Source organism: Hesperophylax consimilis, chromosome 22 (assembly GCF_061612785.1).
Source record: "Hesperophylax consimilis isolate HC1 chromosome 22, BYU_Hcon_1.0, whole genome shotgun sequence".
Taxonomy (NCBI): Eukaryota; Metazoa; Arthropoda; class Insecta; order Trichoptera; family Limnephilidae; genus Hesperophylax; species Hesperophylax consimilis.
The window spans coordinates 27470400-27494776 of record NC_142857.1 but is presented as its reverse complement, the minus strand read 5'-3'; the positions used below and the strand labels follow the sequence as shown (position 1 = coordinate 27494776).

Genomic DNA, 24377 nt, shown 5'->3' with positions numbered 1-24377 from the left:
AAGTATGTAAATTACGTTTTCGAGTTTGAATCTGTTTTAGAATTACAGAATCGATAACTAATTGTTCTTTACATCCCATATGTTTTCTGCGACAACCTTTTTGTTGTTCAGATAAAATATTTTTTTCATCTAAATGAGTATATATTAAATCTGTTAAACAAGAGGTTAAAATTTTGTATATTGTCGGTAAACATGTAATGGGTCTGTACTGAGAAGGATTATTAATATTTTCGCTTTTGGGTAACATATAAGTAATACCCTTAGTTAGAAAATTTGGAAAATTTTGAGGTTGACTGACAAATTTTGAAAGATTTTTTGCCAAAAGAGGATGTAAAGTAGTCAGACGTTTGTACCAAAAATTATGTATCCAATCGCAACCCGTGGCTTTCCAATTATGAGTATTTTTAATAATTTTGGTTAACAATTCAACCGATATATTAGAAAAACTCATTTGTTCAATACCTGAAAAATTGAGTTCTTCATTTTCTATCCATGGAGTTGACTCGTTATGTTTTATATCTTTACTCCAAATTTTAGTCCAAAAATCGCGCATATCTGATTCAGATGGTAACGGAATATTATTATTCGAAATAATATTTTGTTTACCGTCAAGTTTGGAATAAAATATTTTTTCATTTTTCTGAAATAATCTATTATTATTTTTTTTATTATACGTATAATTATATCTTTTTAATCTACTAGCTTTTACGCCTAATTTTTGTTTTAATAAATCCAATAAATCATTGATTATATTTTCATTATTATGACTATCAATGTTATAACCAAATTTTCTACCAATTTCATCTACATGTCTCAAAATTTTCCTACTTCTATTTCCATTTTTATATTCTATTACTCTAGCTATGTTACTTCTTAAAAATACTACATCATTTTCTAATCTGATCTGCCATTCTGGTTTACTATAACTATATGATCTATCGTCAGAGGATGATAATTTAATTCCTAACTTATTACAAACAGTAATCGCACTAGCGTATACTATTGTATGAAGATCTAAAAAACTAATTTCGTCAAATATGATTTTTGGTAAAATTATGTTATTTAATTCAAAAATTAATTTAGATAATTTCTTTGACGTATGCAATTTCGGTAATTTATTAATTATTATTATTATTATTTGTATTAATATGTATACTATATTTGGAAAAGAAGTTGCTTTTTAAGTAGGATATTTATTATTCATTTTTTTGATAATTTATCATCAAAATATTTTTTCAAAATGCTCAAAGCTTGGCTTTTGTCGTTTATGATTCTAATTTCCTCAGGGAGTTGATTGAAAAAGGTTTTTCTTTGGTATGTATAGTAATTTTGTGCAAAGGAAGTATTTAATTTTTGACATGGAAAAATGTATTGAAGTTGAGTACGGTTTTCAGTTAGAAATTGGAACTTTTCTTTTTCTTTTATGATTTGAATTAATGAATTTTTAATGTACAATCTTTAGAAGGAGGTACTTGAAATTATTCGAATAAGCGGTTTGTTGAGTAGTCTGAAGATTTTTTTAATTTTCTGACTTTATGTCCGGGTTAAATCATCCCCACAGGAAAAACTAAACCCTTCCACACACTTTACCACAAATGATCATCTAGTCAATCCACATTATGCAAGTGCATTATATAAGCATAATAAATACAAAACAATACAAGAACAACACGTCAACTCACCAGAGATCAAATGGGAAACTAATTCACCGACTCCAGATATTTTCATATCAGAGGGTTCGGCTCGGTAGAACTTCTAATTGGACCTATAAATCCTACTGATCCCTTGATATAAATATTTAAAAAATCTTTCGTAATCCTACATGTATTTAAAATGACTGATTTTTGCATTTTTATATATAAATTCTTTGACAGATCTAAAGCAGGGTACTCACCTAACCGTGTAACATGTAACGATTCTGATACTGTATCAAGTGAGTACGTAGGCACGAGCCTACTGCGAGCCGCTCGCGGGTGGAGCGCAGTGTGCTCGCAGTGTCCTCTTCCTCGCACTCCATAAATGCTGGCGTCCCACAGGGATCGGTTCTGTCTCCGACTTTGTTTTTGTTGCACATCAATGACCTTTTGACATGTGCACCGATTCATTGTTACGCGGATGACAGTACAGTTCATGATAGCTTTTTGTTTGACAAGCCCCCAAAGGGCACACAAACTCCAACGGCTCGGAGGGCTTTGAAGCAGAGAATGGACGGTTATCTCGAGAGTATTTCCTCCTGGGGTAAAAATAATCTCGTCAAATTAAATATTTCAAAGACTCAATCCTGTCTGATTACGTCTAAAAGGGATCCAAATGATAATCTAGTCTCCTTCAACGGAAGCAATCTTCCGAACAGGCCTTCCATTGATATGCTTGGTATAACTATAAGTGACCAGCTCAGGTATGGGGGCTCCATCGAAGCCAGAGTAAAGTTGGCCTCTCAGAAGCTGGGCGTACTGTACAGGGCCCGCAGATACTTTAATAATACACAACTGCTGACCCTGTACAAATCGCAAGTGCGCCCTACTGTCGAATTTGGCAGCCATCTCTGGTCCGGAGCCCCTAAATACCTGAAAAAAACCCTTGACTCTGTGCAAAAACAGGCGGTCCGTTTGATAGATTCCCCAATCTTAACAAACAAACTGCAATCTTTAGAGCTCAGGCGTCAGGTAGGTATGCTGTCCTTGTTCTATCGGTATTACAATGGAAGATGCTCTGAGGAACTAGCGTCATTGATCCCTTCGGCACCGGTGCGTAGTCGGGATACACGCCAAACGCGCGCCCAACATTTGTACACAGTTGACATTTGTCACATGAGAACGGGTCGCTTCTACGATTGGTTCTTAAGTTCAACAGCTCGGCTGTGGAACGAACTGCCGGCCTCTGTGTTTCCTCCCTCCTACAACATGGGACTCTTCAAGACCCATGTTCACTCCTTCCTCTCCACAAAAAGACCCTCCACACAGCATCCCCAAAGATGACATAGACCCTGAGGGAAATTATTTTCTTCAGGGCCTCCTGTGTGGAGTTAATATAAAAAATTAAAAAAAATTAAAAAAAAGTGACCCGCCGACGGCGGATTCACTGCGAGCACCATAGCGAGCACTAAAGGCGGATCCGGGAGGTCGTAGCTGGATACGGTTACCGTGGACGAGCCGTACCCACTTGCAGATTGATACTGTATCAGATACGTTACATGCTACACTCTTGGTGAGTACCCTGCTTAATACGCCTAAATTTTGAATGAGAGAGCTAGGTATAATGCCAGTAGCCGAAATAACAAATGGTAATATTTTTATGGTCTGAGAATGCCAAATTCTTTTGATTTCATTTCCTAAATCTGTGTATTTTCTTATTTTTTCATTAACAGATTTTTTAATATTACAGGAATTTGGAATAGCGACATCAATGATATAAGTTATTTTTTTAAAATTTTGTCATATAAAACTATATCGGGTCTATTATGATTAATCGTTCGGTCTGTTAGTAAAGTTTTATCATAATATATTTTATAAAATTCATTTTCTAAAAATGAATTTTGTTAGTATTCATAATACGGCAGTCAATCAAGTTATGTTTAATTAATTAATTAGCAAACTTTGGTGAATTATTTTTAAAACTTGAATAATTATTATTATATATATATAATCCGTCCGAGTATACATACATTTAGGCATAATCAAGTTTTTATAATAATTATTTATGATTTTTATAATTATTCTCTGCACGACTTCTATTGGGAGGAGGTTAGTTTTATATGCTGATCTCTAACTAATGATGGCATATTGTAAAGTTGATTGAACCAAAGCATAGCATATTAAATATAGTTTTTTTTTGACAAAAAATTTCTGATTCTTAAGAATATATATTTTAGTTTTCTAATCTTTTTTACAACTTGACATATTTGGTCTTTCCATTTCAGATTTTTATCTATAATATTCCTAGATATTTGATTGTGTTTGTTGTTTTTAATATTGAGCAGTTTGTGATACAATAGTTTTTATTGTGTGTTTTGGAATTGTCATGTATGAAATGTTTAGGGGTGTCTTTTGAATGCATTGCAAATGGAATGACAAATGCTTTATCGCTATTTAATGATAGTAAATTAATGTCGAAGAAATTTTTGTAGCTTCCTTAGATTATTGCAATGCTTCAAGTGAGTCGGTATTCTACTTTTAGACCCATTAATGAAACATTTTGATGGCATTTTCGAAATATATACGCCGTAAAACAGGGAGCGTGTAGTTTCACCGCCATCACCGGGGGCTTCCATCCCGGAATAAGTAAAAAACTGTGAAATGTGTTGAAAATTTGGTGCAAGATGAAGTATTTATTTAATTGTTAATATCCACAGATAGCATAACGATAATAAGAAGCCGTACTTCTACAGATGTGTGTATTATATACATATTTTAAATAAAAAAATATTGTGTAAAATCATTATTAGTGCGATAATCAAAGATCGAAGTTTTAAAAGTGGGTTGTATGGTGTAAAAATGTTTTTATTTTTTATGGTCGAATGCCTACATCAATTACAAAAAAAAATAAGCAGATTGAAAAATAATAGTCCATTATTTGGTAACAAAAATATGAAGTCTGAGAATGACATACGAATGGTAGTATTAGCCGTTTTCCAGCAAATCACCATTCTGCCTTATAACCCACTCTTAAAAAGAGATTGGTACATAATATTCATTTAAATTATCAGACAGCGATACCTTTCCCGCTATTCAAGAAGGACCGAAGTAAACAGTAGCAACTTCCCTTCCCGCCTAAAGTGTGTTATAAAGAATAAAAACATGGTATCACTTCTACGGCACGGCTTTCTGAAACTTTGGCTCCAATACCCCAAAATCAATCAATAATACTTTGGCTGTGAAAATCTCTAGTGGGTTTTTTTTCTGCTGATGACCACTTTTATTTATTTATTAATTAACGGACATCGTCCAAATTACAAAATAATAACACGAATAAAGTAAAATGAAAAATATAGGAGTAGACAAAGGTATATGAAAGCAAAGACATAAGGTAGATATAATATAAGAAAATAAAGTGACGAATCAAGTCAAGAATACGCCGTGGGTCAGGACCACAGGACACTTATAATATTCCGTCACTTGTTTAGCGACTGGCAAAAATCATTTAGACTTATCCCAAAAAAGTTAAGGTTTTGACTTGAGTTGACCAGTCTACACATTCTGGACAATGGTGAATAATATCCATAATTTGTCGAATGATGGTTGAGGAAGAGCAGTTCATTATTTCTGAGTCTTTGCGAGGGGATATTGAAGGGAATGAGTTGCAGTAGAGTAGGTGAATCAATAATACCATTTATAATTTTGAAGAAGCAAATGAGGTCATTTCTTTCCCGACGGACTTCCAAAGGAGAGAGGTTTAGAGTTAGTTCTATTTCATCATATGAGTAGTTAAGGATATCATTGGAGCAATTTTCACCCTGCAGGCGCACAGTGGGGCAACCAGAAAAAAAGTTCATAGGTTTACACACAACATAAAATGTATTTTGTATCTATACCTAATTTATTTGTTTATTTAGGTTCTTGTGTACCGTGTACGTACCCCACTGAGAGATAGCCTCTGTTCTCACTGCCTCGTAAACACCGGTCCGCCATCAATAGGATAAGGTGCTCCCACAGTCGCTGTGCCCACACGAGGCATAGGTGGGGCCTTAAAGGGTCGGCTCGGTGTGAATACGGTGCGGGGCAGACCATTAAACATGTGGTCAACGAATGCCCGCTCCATTCATTCCCCACAGGGATTGATGATGTCCACAGGGCGGCGCACGAAACCCTAGACGGGCTCGCAGACCATGTTCCTCTCTGATCCCCTCACCATACGAAAGGAGGAGAAGACAGTGTTTGTGAATAATAAATAAAACACGCAGCCTAACTTTAAAATAATTTTATTTATACATATATTGAAATGAGAAGAAAATTTGATTTTTTAGGTAGATTAGTGTAAATTGAGCTGTGCAGCGCGAGATTGATTTTACTGTGAAGAAGCCACGAACTACGATTATCAATGAATTAAGGTTAATGTCTAATATCCTCGGTTTTTCAGCCATTTTATCTAAAAATAGATTGAACTGTTGGAGTCATGTTTCTATACAGATGCAGAAGAGTCGCACTATTTGTTCTCCGATGTAGAATTTCTTCTCCACTATCAGCAGCTCGTCGAGTCTACCATTTAGATCAACCAAAATGGATTTGTGCTTCATTTGTAAATTGTGCTGTTTTACCAGAAAGCATGCATTTATCAAAATTTTATGTTTATTACATAAGTAGAATATGTAGCTACTTAAATTCACAGAAATGATTTTTTTCTTCCTCATTTTATATTTAAAAAATTTAAATGTACAAATTCAAAGATATTTTAATGGTTTTATTATATTTTCATAAAGCTAAATAATCATCTTTCACAATGAATCTAAATAAATATGACATAAACAAACACAAGATGTCTGATGCAAGTTCGATGATGTTTCCAGTATGTGATGAAATGACAAGCTAGAATAATATAATATGTATTATTTCCTTGCCAAGCTAATAAAATATATTTTATTATACTAGGAGAATTCAACAGAAAACTGCTAACGTATTCGCTGGGGATACGTTCAACGCTTAATATCACTTTTTGGGTCTTTTGATTAACGCTTCCGTACCGTGTGTAAATTTGAAAATACGTAATGTAAGAATTAATCTAGAGCGAATAAAAATTGGAGGTTTTCATTTTTCAATTGCTGGTATAACTGCTTTGTGCACCATTTTATTTGATTTTAGCTACTATTTTAGACGGCACCCATTTTGAAATGTGATTTTTGCTTTTAATCTCGACAGAATTTTTTTTAAATTGTATGTTTTTAAGGTATTTCTTGCTTTCTTGCTTCAATGTTTAATTTTAATGTAATTTTTTTTAAATAGTGTACGATTTGTCATTTTACTTGAAACATGCTATTCGATACCTAATGTTATTTCAAATGAAATTAGCAATAACTTGTAAACTATTGAAAAAAAAAGACCAAATCAAAAATTTTCATATTTGTAACAAGCATTTACATTGTGGCTCATCATAATTTACAATAAAAGATAAAAATGTGTTTTAGACCACTTTAAATTTAATTGCAGTCTACCGGTTTCGGAAGCACCCTTCCTTCGTCAGGAGAATATTAAAACTAACCTATAAAAAAACTATTAAAACAGTTTTAATATTCTCCTGACGAAAGAAAGGTACTTCCAAAACCGGTAAAATTGAGTGCAATTAAAATTAAAGTGGTTTAAAACAAATTTATATCTTTTGTTTCAAAAATTTTCAAGTAACTACCAATTGTTATCAAGCATCAAAAAATATTTTCTACTACTGCTTGTATTAATTCAGGTCTGAAAGGGTTAATAAATTGTGGTTACCGGATAAAGTAGACTAACTAACCATCATGCTGTTTCTCCGCAGGGGTAGGTGAACAGAACACGATAAAATAATGACTTAAGATAGTTGTGCTATCAGTTTGTTCATTTTCTTCACTTTTCTTTGATGTCCTGTTTTATCATGGAACCATAAATTCTGTAGCCTGCTTCCAAAAGGGCCAATGTCAGTTATTTTTTTCAAATTTCACTCAGCTTATGTAGAATTGACTCTTTTGCAAGTTTGCATATTCTGCCTGAAGGTCAGAGTATTTCCGCTTTGCAATAAAATACAAATAAATGGAATATTTCTAAAAGTATTCGGAAACTAAAAACTGTTTTTGAAAGGTGATGAAATAAGCTTTCAAATTTTATTATTAGAAATAAATATATATAATTTAAAAAGTTTTGAATGCAAAAATAAAAAGTTTTAAAAATGGTTAACCTTACGTTTTTCTAACTAAAATTGTTGATATTGAAAAAAAAAGAAAAACACAATTACATTTTATTAGAAAGATGTATTATAAAAGTAATTGTAACCTCACATTTTTGTCGTTTCACATAAAAATTATTAATAAAAAAATTCACAAAGTTTCATAATTTTATTCTCAAATTGGTTGGAAAATTTTGATTTTGTAGAGGTACACATTTTAACTCTCGTGCGGTTAACTTTTAGATTTGAATATAAAGAGTAGTCTTTTCTCTTTTAACACAACGATTTCTGTGAGACCCATATTAGCTGTTCCCAAAATCGAACAAACTAACCTGAGGGGTTAAGAAAAGCATTTTTCTAGTGTAGCATTGGTCCTCGGAAATTTATATAATACTAGCTGTACCACTCCACCCATCATTGTGGCTCGGTCTGTCTATGCAGATAGAGAAACAGTAACGCATGTCGCTTTTACGTCCAACGGATGGCAAAATAAGCACTTTTGTCCAACAGATTGTTCTGTTTGAAAAAAAAGAGCATGTTTTTAATTGTCACAGGTGACATATGCATCATAAGAAACACAAAACTTTTTAATAGCATCGATATCATTAAGCAACTCTACTTTCCCTACGTACAAAGTCATTTGGAGTTTGCATCAGTTGTTTGGTCTCCATTTTACAAAATCGAAGCAATTCAAAACAAATTCCTAAAATATCTTTGTTACAAGTCATTTGTAAGATTTAATAATTATGCAGAGGCAGCTTCATACTTTAAAATTGATTCACTGAGTGTACGGAGGCATCATAAGAATGCACTATTCCTGTATAAAGTAGTTAACAATAATATTCAATGCCCAGAGTTGCTAAACAAGATTCCATTCAATGTACCTGCGCGTTCAACACGCTCTTGTGTCCTGTTCAGGGTTGATCAAAGCAAAACGAACTCTAAGCAGAATTCTTGCCTGAACAGACTATGCAATAATTACAATAGCGTATTATCCAAGGTTGATATTTTCAGTTGCGAACTTACCAAATACAAAAGGTCCATAAAAGAATATTTCTCTGATGGTTTGTGAATAATGTTTATGTCTCTATTGTTTATATCTCTATTATGATTTGATTTATATCTATAACCTCTCACCATGGCTATAAATGTATTGTTTTGTAAATTTTTCGTTTTATATAATCTTTTGTTTTGTATAAATTTTTTAATTCATATTCCTTTCTCACAAATTTAATTTACTTATTCCATATTATGCTGTCTCAGTAGAGGTAAAGTCACAAGGAGGAAATCCATAATTGGTTTTATTTTACTATATAATACTTATGTACAAACTGATTAAATGTAAACTGTCGATTTCCCGAAAATAAATAAATAAATATATATATATAAAATGTGTATCTAAAAACACACGCATATTCAAATGCAAGGTTGTGTCAAAATTCCAAGACAATCGATTTAAGATTTTGAACAAATGAACATTTACATTTTTATTTATATAGATAGACAGATATAGATATCAAAAAAACTGACATTGGCCCTTTTGGAAGCAAGCCACAGAATTGTAAAGCTGTGGTATTTTCCGTGTATTTATTATGCAGCTTTTATATTATTACATCTTCAACTCTTGAACCTTCGTCTTCATGATAGGTAATCGTGTAGACAATCTGAGGCTCTTTGGTGTCTGCATTTATCCTAGTTTTTTTCATGATGGATGTGACGTCCTTGTGGTGAGTCCTCACGTGGTATTTGAGTGAAGAAGTTTGGATGAAGGCCGCATCGCAGAAGGGACACGGGTTGTCCCGGGTGTCGTAGTGAATCTTCAGATGCGTTTGGATATTTACCCGATCCTTGAAAGCCTTACCGCAAAAGTCGCACACAAAGTTCCGCTCATCTGCAAAAGGAGAACACAATTCATTTACTAGGCAAAACAAATGATCAGGGGTGCACAATTGAAATTTGGGGTGAAAAAACTTGCACAGACGTCATTCGCTCGCAGTTCGTCTTCACGAGAGGTTTCTCGAGTTGTCTTCTGTATTCTATTCTTTTGAGTAAAAAATGGTTTATGTTCAGTGAGTTCGTATTGCAATGAAAAATCTAAATCAAGTAGTGGTATTTCATTTCACAAGTAAGTAATTTTAATATTTTAACTTATTTATTGTAGTGTTTAAAATGCATTTTTAATGCATTTATGCATTCATGTATATTTGTATTTTAGAGACATTTATGTACACATATTTTACAATACAATTTGGAATCCATTTTGAGGTGTTACTTTTTTTTTATTCGAGTTTTCGTTTTTGAGTAAATCGAATCCGAAGTTGGAATTGCGCAGAAAAAAAAAGGAAAAGGATTAATTAAAAAATAAAAAATCAGACACTCAGATCGAAAAAAAACTTTTTTTTGTGTTCTCCGTGTTATGTAGATTCACCAGTTTCCCGCTTGTGCTACGAGTTTCTGGACACCGTGTATACAGGTTCGACAGTTGTCTTAACCGACTAAATAAAGTGAATTTCAAAAAATTTGCCCGCTAAAAATAAAAATAAATCCCAGTTTTCTATAATACATAATTACTATTAAAATAAACAACAATCAAAATCGTGGGACATAACAAAAACGCAATTTACAAACTTTGAAGAAAATACCCAAAAAAAACGAACCGAGAAAGGAGTGTGAAAGTAGGAATATTATTCATTTTCTCTTTTTCTCCCGCCCTTAGCAATATGTATTACTATTATTGTGATGAACGATTGAATACAAGCCTCAATGATATACACAGAATCAGACAATCCTAAATGTATGTCCTCATACAGTCCAAGCAAGATAGGCTCAATGGCAACAATCAGGCTACTCAATATGAAAAAACACCTATCTATGGTGCCAATGGACTGCTTTGCTGGGAAGTCAAGTTGTAGAACCAGGGCAGAGAGCTAACAGGAGCTTTAATGGCTAACGGCTAAAGTCTAGGAATTGATAATAATAATTTGCAAACAAGATGAAGAACTCACTGGAGTGTGTTTTTAAGTGAGTCTTCATCATTCGTTCGTTAAAGAACACTTTGTCGCATTCCGGGCACTCGACATTCTTTTCCTTACGGTGCACGGCCCTCATGTGTATGTTAAACTTCGCACGCGTACAGCAGATCAGAGAGCACTCAGGACACTCGTAGCGGTTGAACCACACACCGTGCTTCTCCATCAAGTGCTCATTCCGCCGATACAGGCTCCTGAATCTGATTCCGCACTGCTGTGGGCAGATAAACAGCTTCTTGCCTTGGTGCTTGGACTTGATGTGGGCGGCCAGTCCTGACTTGGAAGCTAGGGAACTGTTGCACTGCGGGCAGGTCACTCGGTATTCCGTCAAGTGAATCCCCAGATGCCCCTTGTAGGTCTGCAAGAAGTTAAACTGCCTCCCGCAGATTTCACACAGAGTTTTCGGGAGATGAACCTCAAAGTGTTGTTTCAATTTATAACGTTGCTTAAACACCTTATCGCAAACTGTGCACTTGTTTGACCCTAGTAACATTTTAGGTTCAACGCTTTTGACTTTTTGATAATTTGGTTTTTGGTCAATCCATTCTATCCGACCCTGTCTCCTACCGGCTTCTTCGTCCTCGCTCCAAGTTATCTCGAGGATCTCCTGTGATCCTGATTCCATTGGGGTATCGCAATCGGCATAGGTAAAAGAGGTGTCGACATCTTCGCCAATTTCATATATTGATGAATTATCTGCAAATAAAACAAAGACTGAAAAAAATATTGGATAAAGTTACAAATATTCTTTTTTAATTCCCATTAAGAAACTGAGTCAGTTGGAAGAAATTGCCACCTGGCAATAAATAAAAGAGTTAAAATAAGTCTAAATAAATAAATATCTCCCGCCACGGTGTCGTTTGCGGGACGTAGGCACCTTGGCTCTGAATCAGTAACAGATTTAAAAAGCTAAACGAGAGCCAATTGAATTGAATTTTGGAGATCTGGTAAGGAAACAATGAAAGATGATAGTTGTGTTGTTTCACAGTGTTTATTTTGAATCAGTAAATTTGCGCAGTTGGGAGATGACTCCGGATCGATGACGACGACACCAGGTGTAGGCGGCGATGACGACAATGGAGTGGTGGAGGCGGTGGTCACTGAGTCGACACCGCGTTGGTGGAGACCGGACTCATGGATGTGTTCAGCACTGGTGAAGACGTTGAGTCTCCAGTGTGAACAAGGAAGCCGAAGGTGCGATGGACCTGGTCGGCAGATATACGGGAGATGCAGGCCGGCGACGATGCCGCGAAGCCGAGGTGCAGACCGGCGAAGGTGTCGCAGTTTCGTGAGGTCAGCGCTGGCCAGGAATGATAGCCGGAGCCAGGTCGCTGATGTGATCCCGAGGAGTCCATATGATTCGTGGTCCATGCAGAGCCGGGTGTAGGTGAGCACGTCCTGTAGCGGCGCGGTGAAGCAACAGCGGGGCGCGACGCGGGGGAATCGGCCATAGTGGCCGCTTCAGTGTGCAGCAAGCAGTCACAGCGCTCGCATGTTGGTCACTCGTAAAACTATTAATTGATGACAGACAGAGTACATCTCGACGCGCCTCATTATATAACCGCCCGGTGCATCGAGAACATTTCAGACCTGTAGGTAGGAACGCCAAATGCTCGCATTGCGTCTAGAGTGTTCCCGCTACAATGCATTTTGCATTGGCGATCGTTCCAGAATTATTCATTTGTCAAATTCAGTAGCCCGCCGCATGCTTAGACTCGAACCCCAAGCTTTGTACACCAACGGGTTGGGTTATCTTCCTCTTACACACTCAGTTACTATACCTCCGTCTAGCTTGTTCTTGCTGACCATTTTACTAAGGGGCCATTCAAGTATTATGTAAGCACTATAGGGGGGCAGGGGGGTCTTTGCTTTGCTTATTTTTGATGACATGGGGGGGTGGGGGGGTCGAGATAGTGATTACGTCAGCACTGCTCAGCAGTAGTTTTTTTTTTTACACATTGGCAACCCACACATTGTCTATGTTTGAAAACCGAATACATATTCGGGGATTCCCACAAATAATTAATACGTTTAGGTACTCGCTTAAAAAACAGAATATATTAACAGAAAAATGCATATAGGTACCAATTTTTACGTAAGCATGGGAGGGGGGGGTAAGAGCTTTGCTTACTTCTGGTGACAAGGGGGAAGAGGGGGTAAATAATTGTAATAAATCTGCTTACGTAATACTTGAACGGCCCCTAATCACTAGGGTTAATTATTGTCATTTAAGGACATTTCGGCCAATCCTCTGTGTTCTAGCAACTGCTGCGTGTGTTTATGTTCGTTTCATTCTGCCACATTTTTCGTTTGAATATGTTTAAAAAACGGAGTATTTTCGCAAGCGTAAATACGACATCTTTCCCACTCAAATGAATTTCGGCATATTATGCCAAATTCTTAATATGCCAATTTTCTTTACTTTTTGTAAAACATTTATTTAAATTATTTCATACATTTACGCGTACTACAGTTTTCATTAGTAGAAAGCTGATATAATGCTTTCCTATTTTGTCAATAGATGTCTCAATTCCACTACCTAAAGCATTTAGAAGACAATTCTAGAATTCGTAGATTATTAATTCTGTCTGAACTGAAGTTTGTTTTCGAATGCGGGGCTGTTAAAATGATGCAAGTGTTTGTTTTATTCAATGTTCATTTACATAATTACACACCAGTATTACAAGCAACGTTTTAACACTGAATAGTGGTCTTTACACCAGGGCGATACTGAGGTTATCTTCCACTTCGGAAAGTGCCTTTATATTTATTTAATACTAAGTAAGTAAGTATACTTTATATTTATTTAATCAATAATTTGTGAAATAACACAAATTACTCAAATAAAACATGCGCACGTAGAGATTTGAACCCGCGACCTTACCCTTCGATTACGGAGGTCGTCATTGGCTGTATAACACTATAATCAGAGGTATGATTTTTTTAATGAGGGCTATTAAATTAGGGATATGTACCATTATCTCCAGGCAGTTAAGACTGAGGTTAGATATCACATAAAGAATAAAACAGGTCTTATCTGCTTCCATATCCCACAAAGGTTGTCTCTGTTATACGGTGAATTATATCTCTATGTTTTACCTTCAATGGGTGGTTCTTGCTCCGGGGTTTGAGGTTTAGTAGGTTCTTCCTCGATCTGTTGGAGGAGCGCCCCCGCTGCCTCAACCTGAGCCCGGAATGAGGTGGCATCCTTCAGACGGGACACACACGTTCTGCACATGCCCGCACAGCCACTTGGGTCCATCAACTGCAACAAATATAAATCCAGTCATTTAAAAAGTTAATTCATCACAGTATGAGATGTTGATATTTAGAGAACCACAACATAGAAAAACCAAATTTAATCTGAAGTCACATAATTTATTTAAGTAAACTTCGGTGAGGTGAGTAATGCTCTGGATTTTTTATGGGGATATTGATTCTTGTGCGGTATTCACATTTTAAAAATGTAGTTTAACCCTAGAACCGTACACTGAGGCAAATCTTACGCGTGGAATCGTTTTGTACGCCCACGTATTCTAAGAGGGGCACGTACCTACGTCAGTCGCTCGCAGGCCTTGCTAGCTTAATAGTCTCTCATGATGCCAAAATGGGAAGATGTTTTGGATGCCCCAGGACTAGGGACAGGAAATCGCGAAACCGGTGTGCTATGTACAAAGATTTTATTTGTAACAAGCACCATACTAAAGTGTGGCTAGACTGTGTTAAGTCCATTTTTTTATTACTTAAGTATCTAAGTAAATTTTAGTATATTTTTTATTTAATGTGAAGATTTCATACTAAAATTAATTTTTAATATTAGAATTTTTGATTATTCCGCAAAAAAAATGCCCCGCATAGTATAATCATTGTACCTAGCTAGCCTGATAATACGCTGTGTAGGTACTCGCCAGTGGGGTTAAATCATTGCCTTTACGTAATGATCCTGGCGTCTTCTTAAGGCTGTCGGCGAAAATAACTTTATAACTTTCCCACAAACAATATTTTCATTAATAGTGTCGCCTTGCAATTGCTTTTCGTTTATCCATATGAGAAGCAACCTTTCAACATCATCAAGAACAAGTAACAGTTTCATAGACATTCTTGACACTCTCTTTGAAGCATCCATCTTCTTAATTTTGTTATTGTTATTGAAGATAGGGCAAATCGTTGATGTAGACCGATTGTATGTGCGCGCTAGATCAGCCACCCTCACGTCTTGTTCTTGCTTTTCAATGATTTTACGTTTCATTTCTACGAAGGTCATTTTTGCAAGGGTTATTAAACTTTGCACAAAAAAAATTACAAATAATGTCTGAACACATGTATGGAATCATGAGACATGCTAGCGCAATGAGTGCTAACCAGAGACTGACGCACTGGCCCCCAAGCCCCCAACTGGATGCAATCCAGGCTCACAAACGAGTGACATGAAGATGGGACTTTCCCTTTCTGTGTCAATCGTTATGTGAAATGTCGCTCGTTAAGAGAGCATGTTTTCACAATCTGTTTTGCTTGTTATGCGAATTATTCGTTTTAGGAGGTGCTCGTTATGAGATGTTCTAGTGTATTTGTATATTCCGAATCGGGTTTTTGATCTACAAGAACATATTTTTTAAGTCTAAATATTTTTTATTCAATATCCATATTCTCTTACTAAGACTGTTGTTATTTTAATTGAAGTCTATTAAATATGTCTATAAGTTAGTCCAAATAGAATCTGTAATAAATGTTTTATTTTGTAAACAATTAGTTTTATTTCACAGGGTACGCCTGTACAGGGTACCGTTTGTGTACTTGTTATTATGGGGTTGATTCTATGGTTAAAAGCCACCGTCAGCGCTGCAACGATAAAGAAGAAAAATTAATGAAAGCATTGAGTTACCTTTATACTAAAGCAGGATAATATCATTTGCAAGTAATTCTCCGGTTTGCTATCCTCAATGTTATTACTATGCAAGTTCTTCAGCTCGTCCGTACTGCCACAGAATATACAGGGGTCCGTAGGTAGCTTTAATAGTAGCAATTCTTGTGGTTTTAAATCCAACTCTTCCAGCATTATCTCTTCTACATAACTGAGGGGAAAGAAAGAAGGGTAGAATCAGGTGATCGGTTCAAGCGGCCAAGAGCTATGGGTTTCCAATGCGATATCTTGGGTACAATCCCCTGCTAACTAAGTCTACCATCACTGTGCAAGCAACATTTATATATGTTTATAGAATTGTTGGAGTAAAAGGAATCGCATTGAGTTCAATGTTTAATTTTGGCATTCACTAGGGCAAGTCATTTCTGGTATGACTGGTATGCAATGGACGCCCAAGTTTAAAAGGTGACTGCACCATGAACGATCATAGAATCATGTTTGATAGTAGGCTGACATTTCATGCTCATATTGAGATGGCTCGTAGCACTTCATTGGGAATGCTGGGCTTTGTTTTACGGGCTGCAAGGAATCTTAGGAGTCCACACCAGGTAATGTATACCCTCATGTTGGAGAGGGTTCCAAATAAATTTCTGAGATTTCTCTACACCAGAAAGTATGAATAGTAGTAAACACTAGGAATGAACCATCTACGGGTCAGGAGGGATGTGCGCATTGCCACACATTTCTTCAGACTGATTTGTGGATGGTTTGAAAACTCGGTCATCATGGAGAGCATTCATTTCTATGTCCCCGATGGTTATCTCCATCACCCACAGTGTAAGCTGTTCTCCAAGCCTACAGGACTAAATTGCCAATCAGAAAGCAATCTTGCTGTTGAACAGAATCGATTAGAATTTTGACATATTTAGCTTCAATGAAACTGCCTTTGAAAGGCGAGCTCTGTTACTGCTAGTATAGTTGATATACCCATTATTTATATTTATGTAATAATTATTCTTTACGAGTGTATTCAAAAACGCACTAAAATTAACAATTTTATAACTTTTTTTAAATAATAAACTGAATTGAACTGAATATACAATAATAATTAGTTTTAATGCGCTGTGTTTATGAAAAATCACCTCAAAGGCGGTATTTATTTATTTATTTTATTTATTTATTTATATATAATTTGTACATTTATTTATAACAATTACAGGTAATAAAGCCTAAGACGTTATAATTGTACCATTTATGCAGTGTATATGCAATGCCAAAAATCTCGCAAATGCGCTATAGGACACAAAAAATAAATCTAATTTCTTATCTACCGCATTCAAAAAGCACGTAGCTCTCCCCACAGGTGAGTTCATTAATAAATTAGTGCGGCTTGCTCTACTATATAGAAGATTGTGATGACGTCCTCGAGAGTGAGACTCTGGTACAAAAAAATTTAATTGGGCCAGTATCTCATTATTAGATAAGTGACCGTTTATTAGTTGGAAAAAATATTTAAGCAAAGCAATACCTCTACGTGTCTCTAGGGAGTGGTAATTGGTCATGCCTAATATATAAATCGATGGGTAAAGCCAAGGGTAACGTCCATAGAGCCGCGAGAATAAAAACCTTAAAAAATTTTTATGGACTCTTTCAATGCGTAAAGTGTATGTTAATTCATGTGGAGCCCAGATGATCGAGTTTGATTCAAGTACACTTAGGACTAGTGTGTTATATAATAACGTCAGTGTTTTTGTGTTACGAAACGGATATGAGTTTCTAATTACGAAGCCGAGAAGCTTGTATCCTCTGCTTATTAAATCATCGAAGTGTTGGTGAAAGGTTAGTTTGCTGTCGTAAATAACTCCTAGATCTTTGATTTGATTTAGGTGTTGGAGAATAATTTCATTGATTGTATATTCAAATACATGCGGTTTCTTTGATCTTGTATACGAGACGATATTGCACTTGGGTGTACTGAAGTTCAAGCCATTTATTTTGGCCCAGTTTGAGACGCAGTCAATGTCACGTTGAAGGAGAATACAGTCAAGATGGTTTTTTATTGAACGATATAGTTTCAAGTCATCTGCAAATAGTAAATACAGCGAATGTGTGATGACTGAACCAATATCGTTGATAAAAATCAGAAACAGAAGTGGTCCAAGGATAGACCCCTGAGGAACTCCAGAAAAAACTGTGAATTCCAAAGAACTGGAACCCTTATAATAAACAAACTGTCTACGATTTCGAAAATATGAAGCAAAAAAACAGAGTAGTCTTTTGGAAAAACCAAATGAAGCTAACTTATTTAGAAGAATGTCGATGTCAACCTTGTCGAATGCTTTTTCCAGGTCGAAATAAGCAACATCCACCTGTCCCCGATTGTCGAGAGTTTGTGATATCAACCAGAGGCGGCTCTAAGAGTCCAGAACTGGATCATTGTTTGCGTAATTTGCATGGAATAATTTAAAATGTCAAATTCTGTGGGTATCGCGTGTAAATAATTTGATAATTCCGTATAAATAATCTTAAATCAAACAATATTGTACTACCGGCTTCAGAATATGTGGGTACCGATTAATTAATTACATACATTGGCGTTTTTATAATATTCAATACGCATTAGCAAATGTATTTATATTTAATTTTTTTTTTTTTACGAATGACCTTCCACTTCTAGACTCCTAGAACCGCATCTGGTGTTACTATTTTTTTTTTTTTAAAGTGTGGAGTTTTACAAAAATTAAAAAAGAATATCGTAGACCGAACATTTTTATATAGCGACATCATGAGCACTGGCGGCTTGTACTCATAGAAATGGGTGGTGCCCATAGATATCCAAATTGATAAACTTGCCCTAACATGAAATCTGGGTATCATTTCGACAAGCTGAAGACAAATCACACGACCATATTTTTGGCACCGTGAGGATTCGAGAATGCTTTGTACAATCGACGACATCAGTCATAAGTTGAATGCCGAAGAGTGCACATTAAAATAACTAGACACTGCGCAGAAAAGTAAAGTTCGCAACGGTTTGCAGTGAAGTCCATTGTGGGAATTTTCTGCGCAGAATCAGAATGTTCGTAAAAAACGGTAAAGTAACTGAGCCCTCACGCATTAAATTAGATATTATATGAAAAATATGCCTAACTTTACATAAATAATTAGAGAAATTATTTTTTTAAATATTAACAGCTTTACTAATAAACATGTTTTTAATTTTACACAATTGATAAAAAGCCATTAATGTAGGGTGACATTAAAATGGTTGTTTAAAATTAAAAATATATATGTGACTAATTAATTGATATTGAAATGAATTTGTAGGTACCTCGTGAATTTGGAACTCAAATTATACTGTATATTTTGTTAAACGTTATTTATCATTTTCATTAATAAACACAGCCTCGTTTTTAGCTACATATGGGTAGTAGTAAATTAGCTACTAGGAATGCAAAGTTACCCTGTAATATTGAATTGAAAATCACTACAAAAATCATTTACCTGCGTAAAGAAAAAAGGTTAACAGTTGTGTAAAATTTAAAAAACGTTTATTAGTAATGGATAAGCAATTAGATGTTTTTTTGCTCACACATAATGGCGGATATACATTTGTGAGCCGAAGCATGAGTCGAACCACGAAATACCATCCGCAAGTAGCGGTTCGCGCCGTTTGAGCTTGGTTCGTTCCTTTGCCATAATTCGCATTTCAGCTCGCATACGTATACACAAAATAACACAAACCTAATATGTAGCCTTTTTAATATATTTTTTTTAACAGTTAGATGCCTCTGCTAGTGGCCTGGTTAAAATGATGATAAACAAGGATTAATTATTTTTTATACCTTTTGCCGAGGTTGCTGACAATTTCATCTAGATTCTTTCTCTCCGGCTTGTCATCAATTACAACCTTTTTCTTTTGACTTTTTCTCCCACGTTTTTTGTCAATTTCATCTAGTCTATTTCTCTCCTGCTTGTTGTCAATTTCATCTATACTATTTCTCTCCGACTTGTTCGGAACACCATATAAATTAAGTGTTGGAATAGAACCAACTTTTAACCTAAAAAAAAAAATTTTGACATTGTCATTAACTAAATTACTATTATGTTTGTTATTATTTATTTATACTGGGTTCTTACAGATGTCCTCACTTACCTGAGAACAATCCAATTATAAAAATATGTTAATATATAATTAGGTACATAAAATTACAAAAACCTAAAAAAGGATACATAATATCTACGTAAAACTACAAAAAACTTACTCAAATGATACAAAGAGAGGCAATCGAGACAAGATACACAAAGAGAGACACAAGTGATCCATAATATAATTAATAGCAGCATTTTTTCCTTATAAATTATCAACGAAAATGTCTACATCAGCACACTCTATCTTATCCTAATGTTATTATCTTATAGTTTACACATTTGGGTCAGAGTGCTAAAATGAGCAATATTATTTTTAAATTCACATAACATGCTATGGCTTCTTTACAAATTTTTATATCTATGAAATTAAAAGCCTAATGGGAGCATAATTGAATAATATTTGTGCAAACTTACCCCATACCGTACATATTTTTGTTTATAAAACATTCCGTTTCAAAATGGTCAGAACATATAATATGCCTATAATAAAAATAGTCAGATTCTTTCACGTTTAATAGATCAACTAAATCCTCTCGATGGCAAGCTAAAATCCACGCCTTTAGGCTGAAACAATTATAAATACGTGTTTTAAACATTAAAATTGACGACTTATGAATATGGTGACAGTTATCTCAGTGGCGGATCGTGCAATGAGGCAGGGTAAGCTGTGCCTCCCCTACAAAAGAGGAGAAAAGGGAAAAAGATACATATACAGGGTGTATCGGCAAGTACCCGACAAACTTTAACCAGCTATTCCTTAGCACATTTGGAGTAAAAAATGTTATGGGCACTTTGCTGTTCGGTAATTTTTTTTTTCCATTAAAAACAAAAAATAAATAAAAAAATCCACACTCCGTCACTGTCATTATTTGGATTGTTTCTCGCATTCAACAGCTTGTTATTAGCGAGTGTGTCAAAAAGTGTCCTCGCTCTTTCGTACACACTAAATAATAATAGTTAAAAATGAGACGAATGGTGCCGTGCCATTTCGTTGTGATTGTAGAAGCGCGCCAACGTTGGTACGTACGTACATTATTCAACGAAACTCGAACAAAATATTGCCAGATGGGTTTTCAAACTTTGACAAAGGATAAAACATTGGTGACATGTGGTGAAAATATGAATAATACATTTTTTATTAAAAAAAAATGTTACCGGACAGCAAAGTGCCCACAATATTTTTTACTCCAAATGTGCTAAGGAATAGCTGGTTAAAGTTTGTCGGGTACGTACCGATACATCCTGTATACATACATCCTTTAATAAGTTGTCCCAAATAAGCAAAGTTTAAGGTAGATAAAAAAATATTATTTATTGTGTTTTTTATGTCATGTACAATGTATGTCACCTTACATTTATCAAAGTTTTGTCAAATATGTTTTTAAACTTTATTTAATTACAGAAAAATAATGATGTACTAACTATAGGTACAAAATAATCACAGATAGCTATGGTACAAATAAATAAAAATCATAAACACACAATTACATAATATATTATAATAGCAGTAACCCAAAAAATAACTTCTTACAAGCGAGGCAGTGTACTGCGAACTGCACAACTTTACGTTGACGAATGTCGGCAGACGGGGAACAGCCGGCGTGGGCGAAATCTACCTAATTCCTGCCGAATAAACACGCATACCTTTTTTAACAAAATTCATTTACTGAGACACGTTTTTCATTGACTTCAGATCGAAATTTGTCCCAATTAAATGGAATGATGTCCCAGAAAACCGAATTAATTAGTATTCATTTCTTTATTTGCTTGCTGTTCCTTGGGTTTTGGCCCGAATAACCAGCTGTTCCTATAAACCAGTGGGTGACCGGGTATCTCATCAAAATGACAGTTCAACACACCTACAAAAAATGATATAAAGTCATGAAAAGTGACGAAACAAAAAATAGGTTATATAGGTAACTATGTAACCTAGTTTTTGTTTCATCACTTTTAATGACTCTATATCACTTTTTTAACACACTGTAGTCGGGCGCTTCAAACAATAGACTCTAGCCTATAGCGGGTGTTTTTCGCGAATAACGCAAAAATATATCGCTTCAGCTAAATCTTCACCAGAATGGGCAGACAAATTATCGGCGAATATTTCCTCATGACTTTCGTTATTATCTGAAGACATTTTTGAAGGGTAAAAGAAAATATCAATTAAATAAATTCCACTAAAAAAACACGTCTGTTTTGTAACTCTGTATATCATAACTAAAGCACGTGTATATTAGCGCCACTCTATCTTCACAAGTAACGAGTCATTCAGGAAATGATTATTGTAATAACATCCTCGGGATTATCTCATAAGAGAGGTCCAATGAATTTATAACACGTCATAAGAATATAATAGGTACTCATATTCCCAGTACAACTAACAAACAATCTTTGAAATTTAACACGATAAAATTGCCTAATTATTGCAAGAGTATGTGTGTACATAAAAGAAACAATGGCTTATCTTTTTTTTGTTATATGTGTGTGTAGTTTGTAATGTCTTCAAGCGTTTAGATTAAATAGTCACGGGAAATAATAATAATAATTTTCCTTCCTCGCCTTTGAAGTGGAGCCGGCGTAAAGGGTATTTTTACGCGTCCCGCCGATAAGCACCAGTCGGCCGCGCGGGTAAAAATACCGTTCCCGCTCATAGTGTGTTAAGGTGTGTTTAAATGTCATTTTGTTGAAATATCATGGAACCAAACCGGTGTACCAATTAAGCAAAATTCACGGTAACTTAGAAGTTTTTAAGTTACTTCAATTTAAATATTACCCATTTATATTTTCATATTTCACTAGGACTGTGGTTGATTTTACAAAATTATATAACTCATCATACTGACCGGCCATATGTGGATTTCAGCTCACCGATCTACACATTACAGTATAATACAAAATACAATAGTGAGGCAGATATACGGCCTGCCTGCGAGAGTCGCTGATTTTATGTAGGTGAAGGTAGGTGGGGAAGTCACAGTGAATTGAAATGAACGATAGCTAACATGGTCACACGTTGTTTAGTTTGAGGCACGCCTCCAAAACTTCCAAAGTAGCACAGATCGTTTATTACATATTATGGTTTTGGAATGTTTTCAAACACTGCTTTTCCACCATTCACTACTATATTACTGTTAAAAAACTACATTATTTTTCTCTTAATACGCAATATTTCACTTTCAAATAAATGGATTTAGCTTTATTAATTCAAAACATGATTTATTTTGTCGGGGGAGACGGAAAAATATGCACTTTTAATTTTAATTTTGTTTATTAAGTCACTTACGCGATATGTCAATTAGTATGCGGCGCCGTTATAGTCGCAGCCGACGGCGACTATGTTCATATCAAGAGTTGGATTATATTCATAATATCGTATTAGAATTAAATCACAAACCAGTCTATACAAACCTAGCGTAGCCCACAAACTACTTGAAAACTGGGATATAACTCTAAAGGGGACGCGAGCAGGCGTTATTAAAGGTTCCCCAACATTTATAGTAACTTTTAGTAATAATATAACTAAATTCAAGTATTAATTCAAAGTAAACATTCCATATTTACCGTGAAGCAGAATTCGTAACCTTTACCCAAACTACATTACATCGTCTTTAATTAATTTAATTAATTAATCTTTAATTAACACATCATTCCCTCCGTCAATGGGAAGTCTAAATTATCAATTGCTTCGGTACGTAATTAAGATTAACGTAACTATTGACAATTCATATTGATGGTCTTCGGGGCGCATAAAACAGCTTTACTGATGGCCGTTTTCACAGAATGATTTTAAAAAACTTTTATAAACTCTTAACTGGCTAAAATTTAACCAACTTATATACGTTTTACCAACTAACCTGTAAACATCTTTTGTCATTCGGAAAAACGTTTTTGAGCCTTTTTTCTGCTTGTAATTATTACATCCATAAACTGCACACTTGGAACCTATATTGAAGTTCATTTTAAATATTTTTTATCAATATTAAACCAAGTCGCGAGCTATCAATTTTTGGCGAATTTGCGCGCTAAATTCAGAACACCATTATAACAAAAATGTATGTGTATTTCCTTTTTCTGCTTAAATGCAACGACGATCGACGAATTGCTCAAACCAAAACAACTCAAATTGCTCAATTTTCTGTCAGAAACAGAGTTGCCATTGTTGCCAATACATTATGTTCTAAAATCCCAAATTCGGAGAGAAAAAAAAATCAATTCCCCGTAAGTTTTTTTGTTGAACTGGTTGAAGTCCCCGGCGCTGTTGGGTTTTACACAGAGTTTTTCAAAATCGAAACCTTCCTCGCTGTGTGAAAAATTTCATGAACCTCGGAATAAAACTGTAGATTTGTATAAAAATATAATGGATGCCCCACTCCACGATAAGCTTTCATTCACCAAGTGTCATTCACCAGAGAGTTATTAAAACTAAACTAAAATTGAAACGTCTGAAAAGGCATTAGATATACCTGTTTAAACATGGACTTAATGATCAT

General features: G+C 35.0%; 1 protein-coding gene across 2 annotated transcripts; it reads right to left on the bottom strand.

Annotated features, from left to right (window-relative positions):
• Positions 1 to 8352: 8352 nt before the first annotated feature.
• On the bottom strand, positions 8353 to 24105 carry LOC149413393 (uncharacterized). 2 transcript variants are annotated; one of them, XM_089645038.1, is made up of 7 exons: positions 23742 to 24105; positions 20302 to 20451; positions 19581 to 19796; positions 15757 to 15946; positions 13974 to 14139; positions 10851 to 11570; positions 8353 to 9736 (listed from the first exon to the last, which is right to left on the bottom strand). In XM_089645038.1, exons 1-7 carry the CDS (start codon positions 23843 to 23845, stop codon positions 9447 to 9449), a joined length of 1836 nt encoding a protein of 611 aa, XP_089501164.1. In that variant the 5' UTR covers positions 23846 to 24105; the 3' UTR covers positions 8353 to 9446. The 2 variants fall into 2 exon arrangements, with proteins under 2 accessions (XP_089501164.1, XP_089501165.1); XM_089645039.1 differs by lacking the exon at positions 23742 to 24105 and adding an exon at positions 22731 to 23666.
• Positions 24106 to 24377: the final 272 nt, after the last annotated feature.

Coding starts and splice junctions, on each gene's coding strand:
- LOC149413393 (XM_089645038.1), bottom strand. CDS start 23,845: ATGAACTTCAATATAGGTTCCAAGTGTGCAGTTTATGGATGTAATAAT. Junction 11,571..13,973: donor GCAAGAACCACCCATTGAAG/GTAAAACATAGA, acceptor TTTTATTTGCAG/ATAATTCATCAATATATGAA. Junction 9,737..10,850: donor TCACTTAAAAACACACTCCA/GTGAGTTCTTCA, acceptor CTCCTTTTGCAG/ATGAGCGGAACTTTGTGTGC.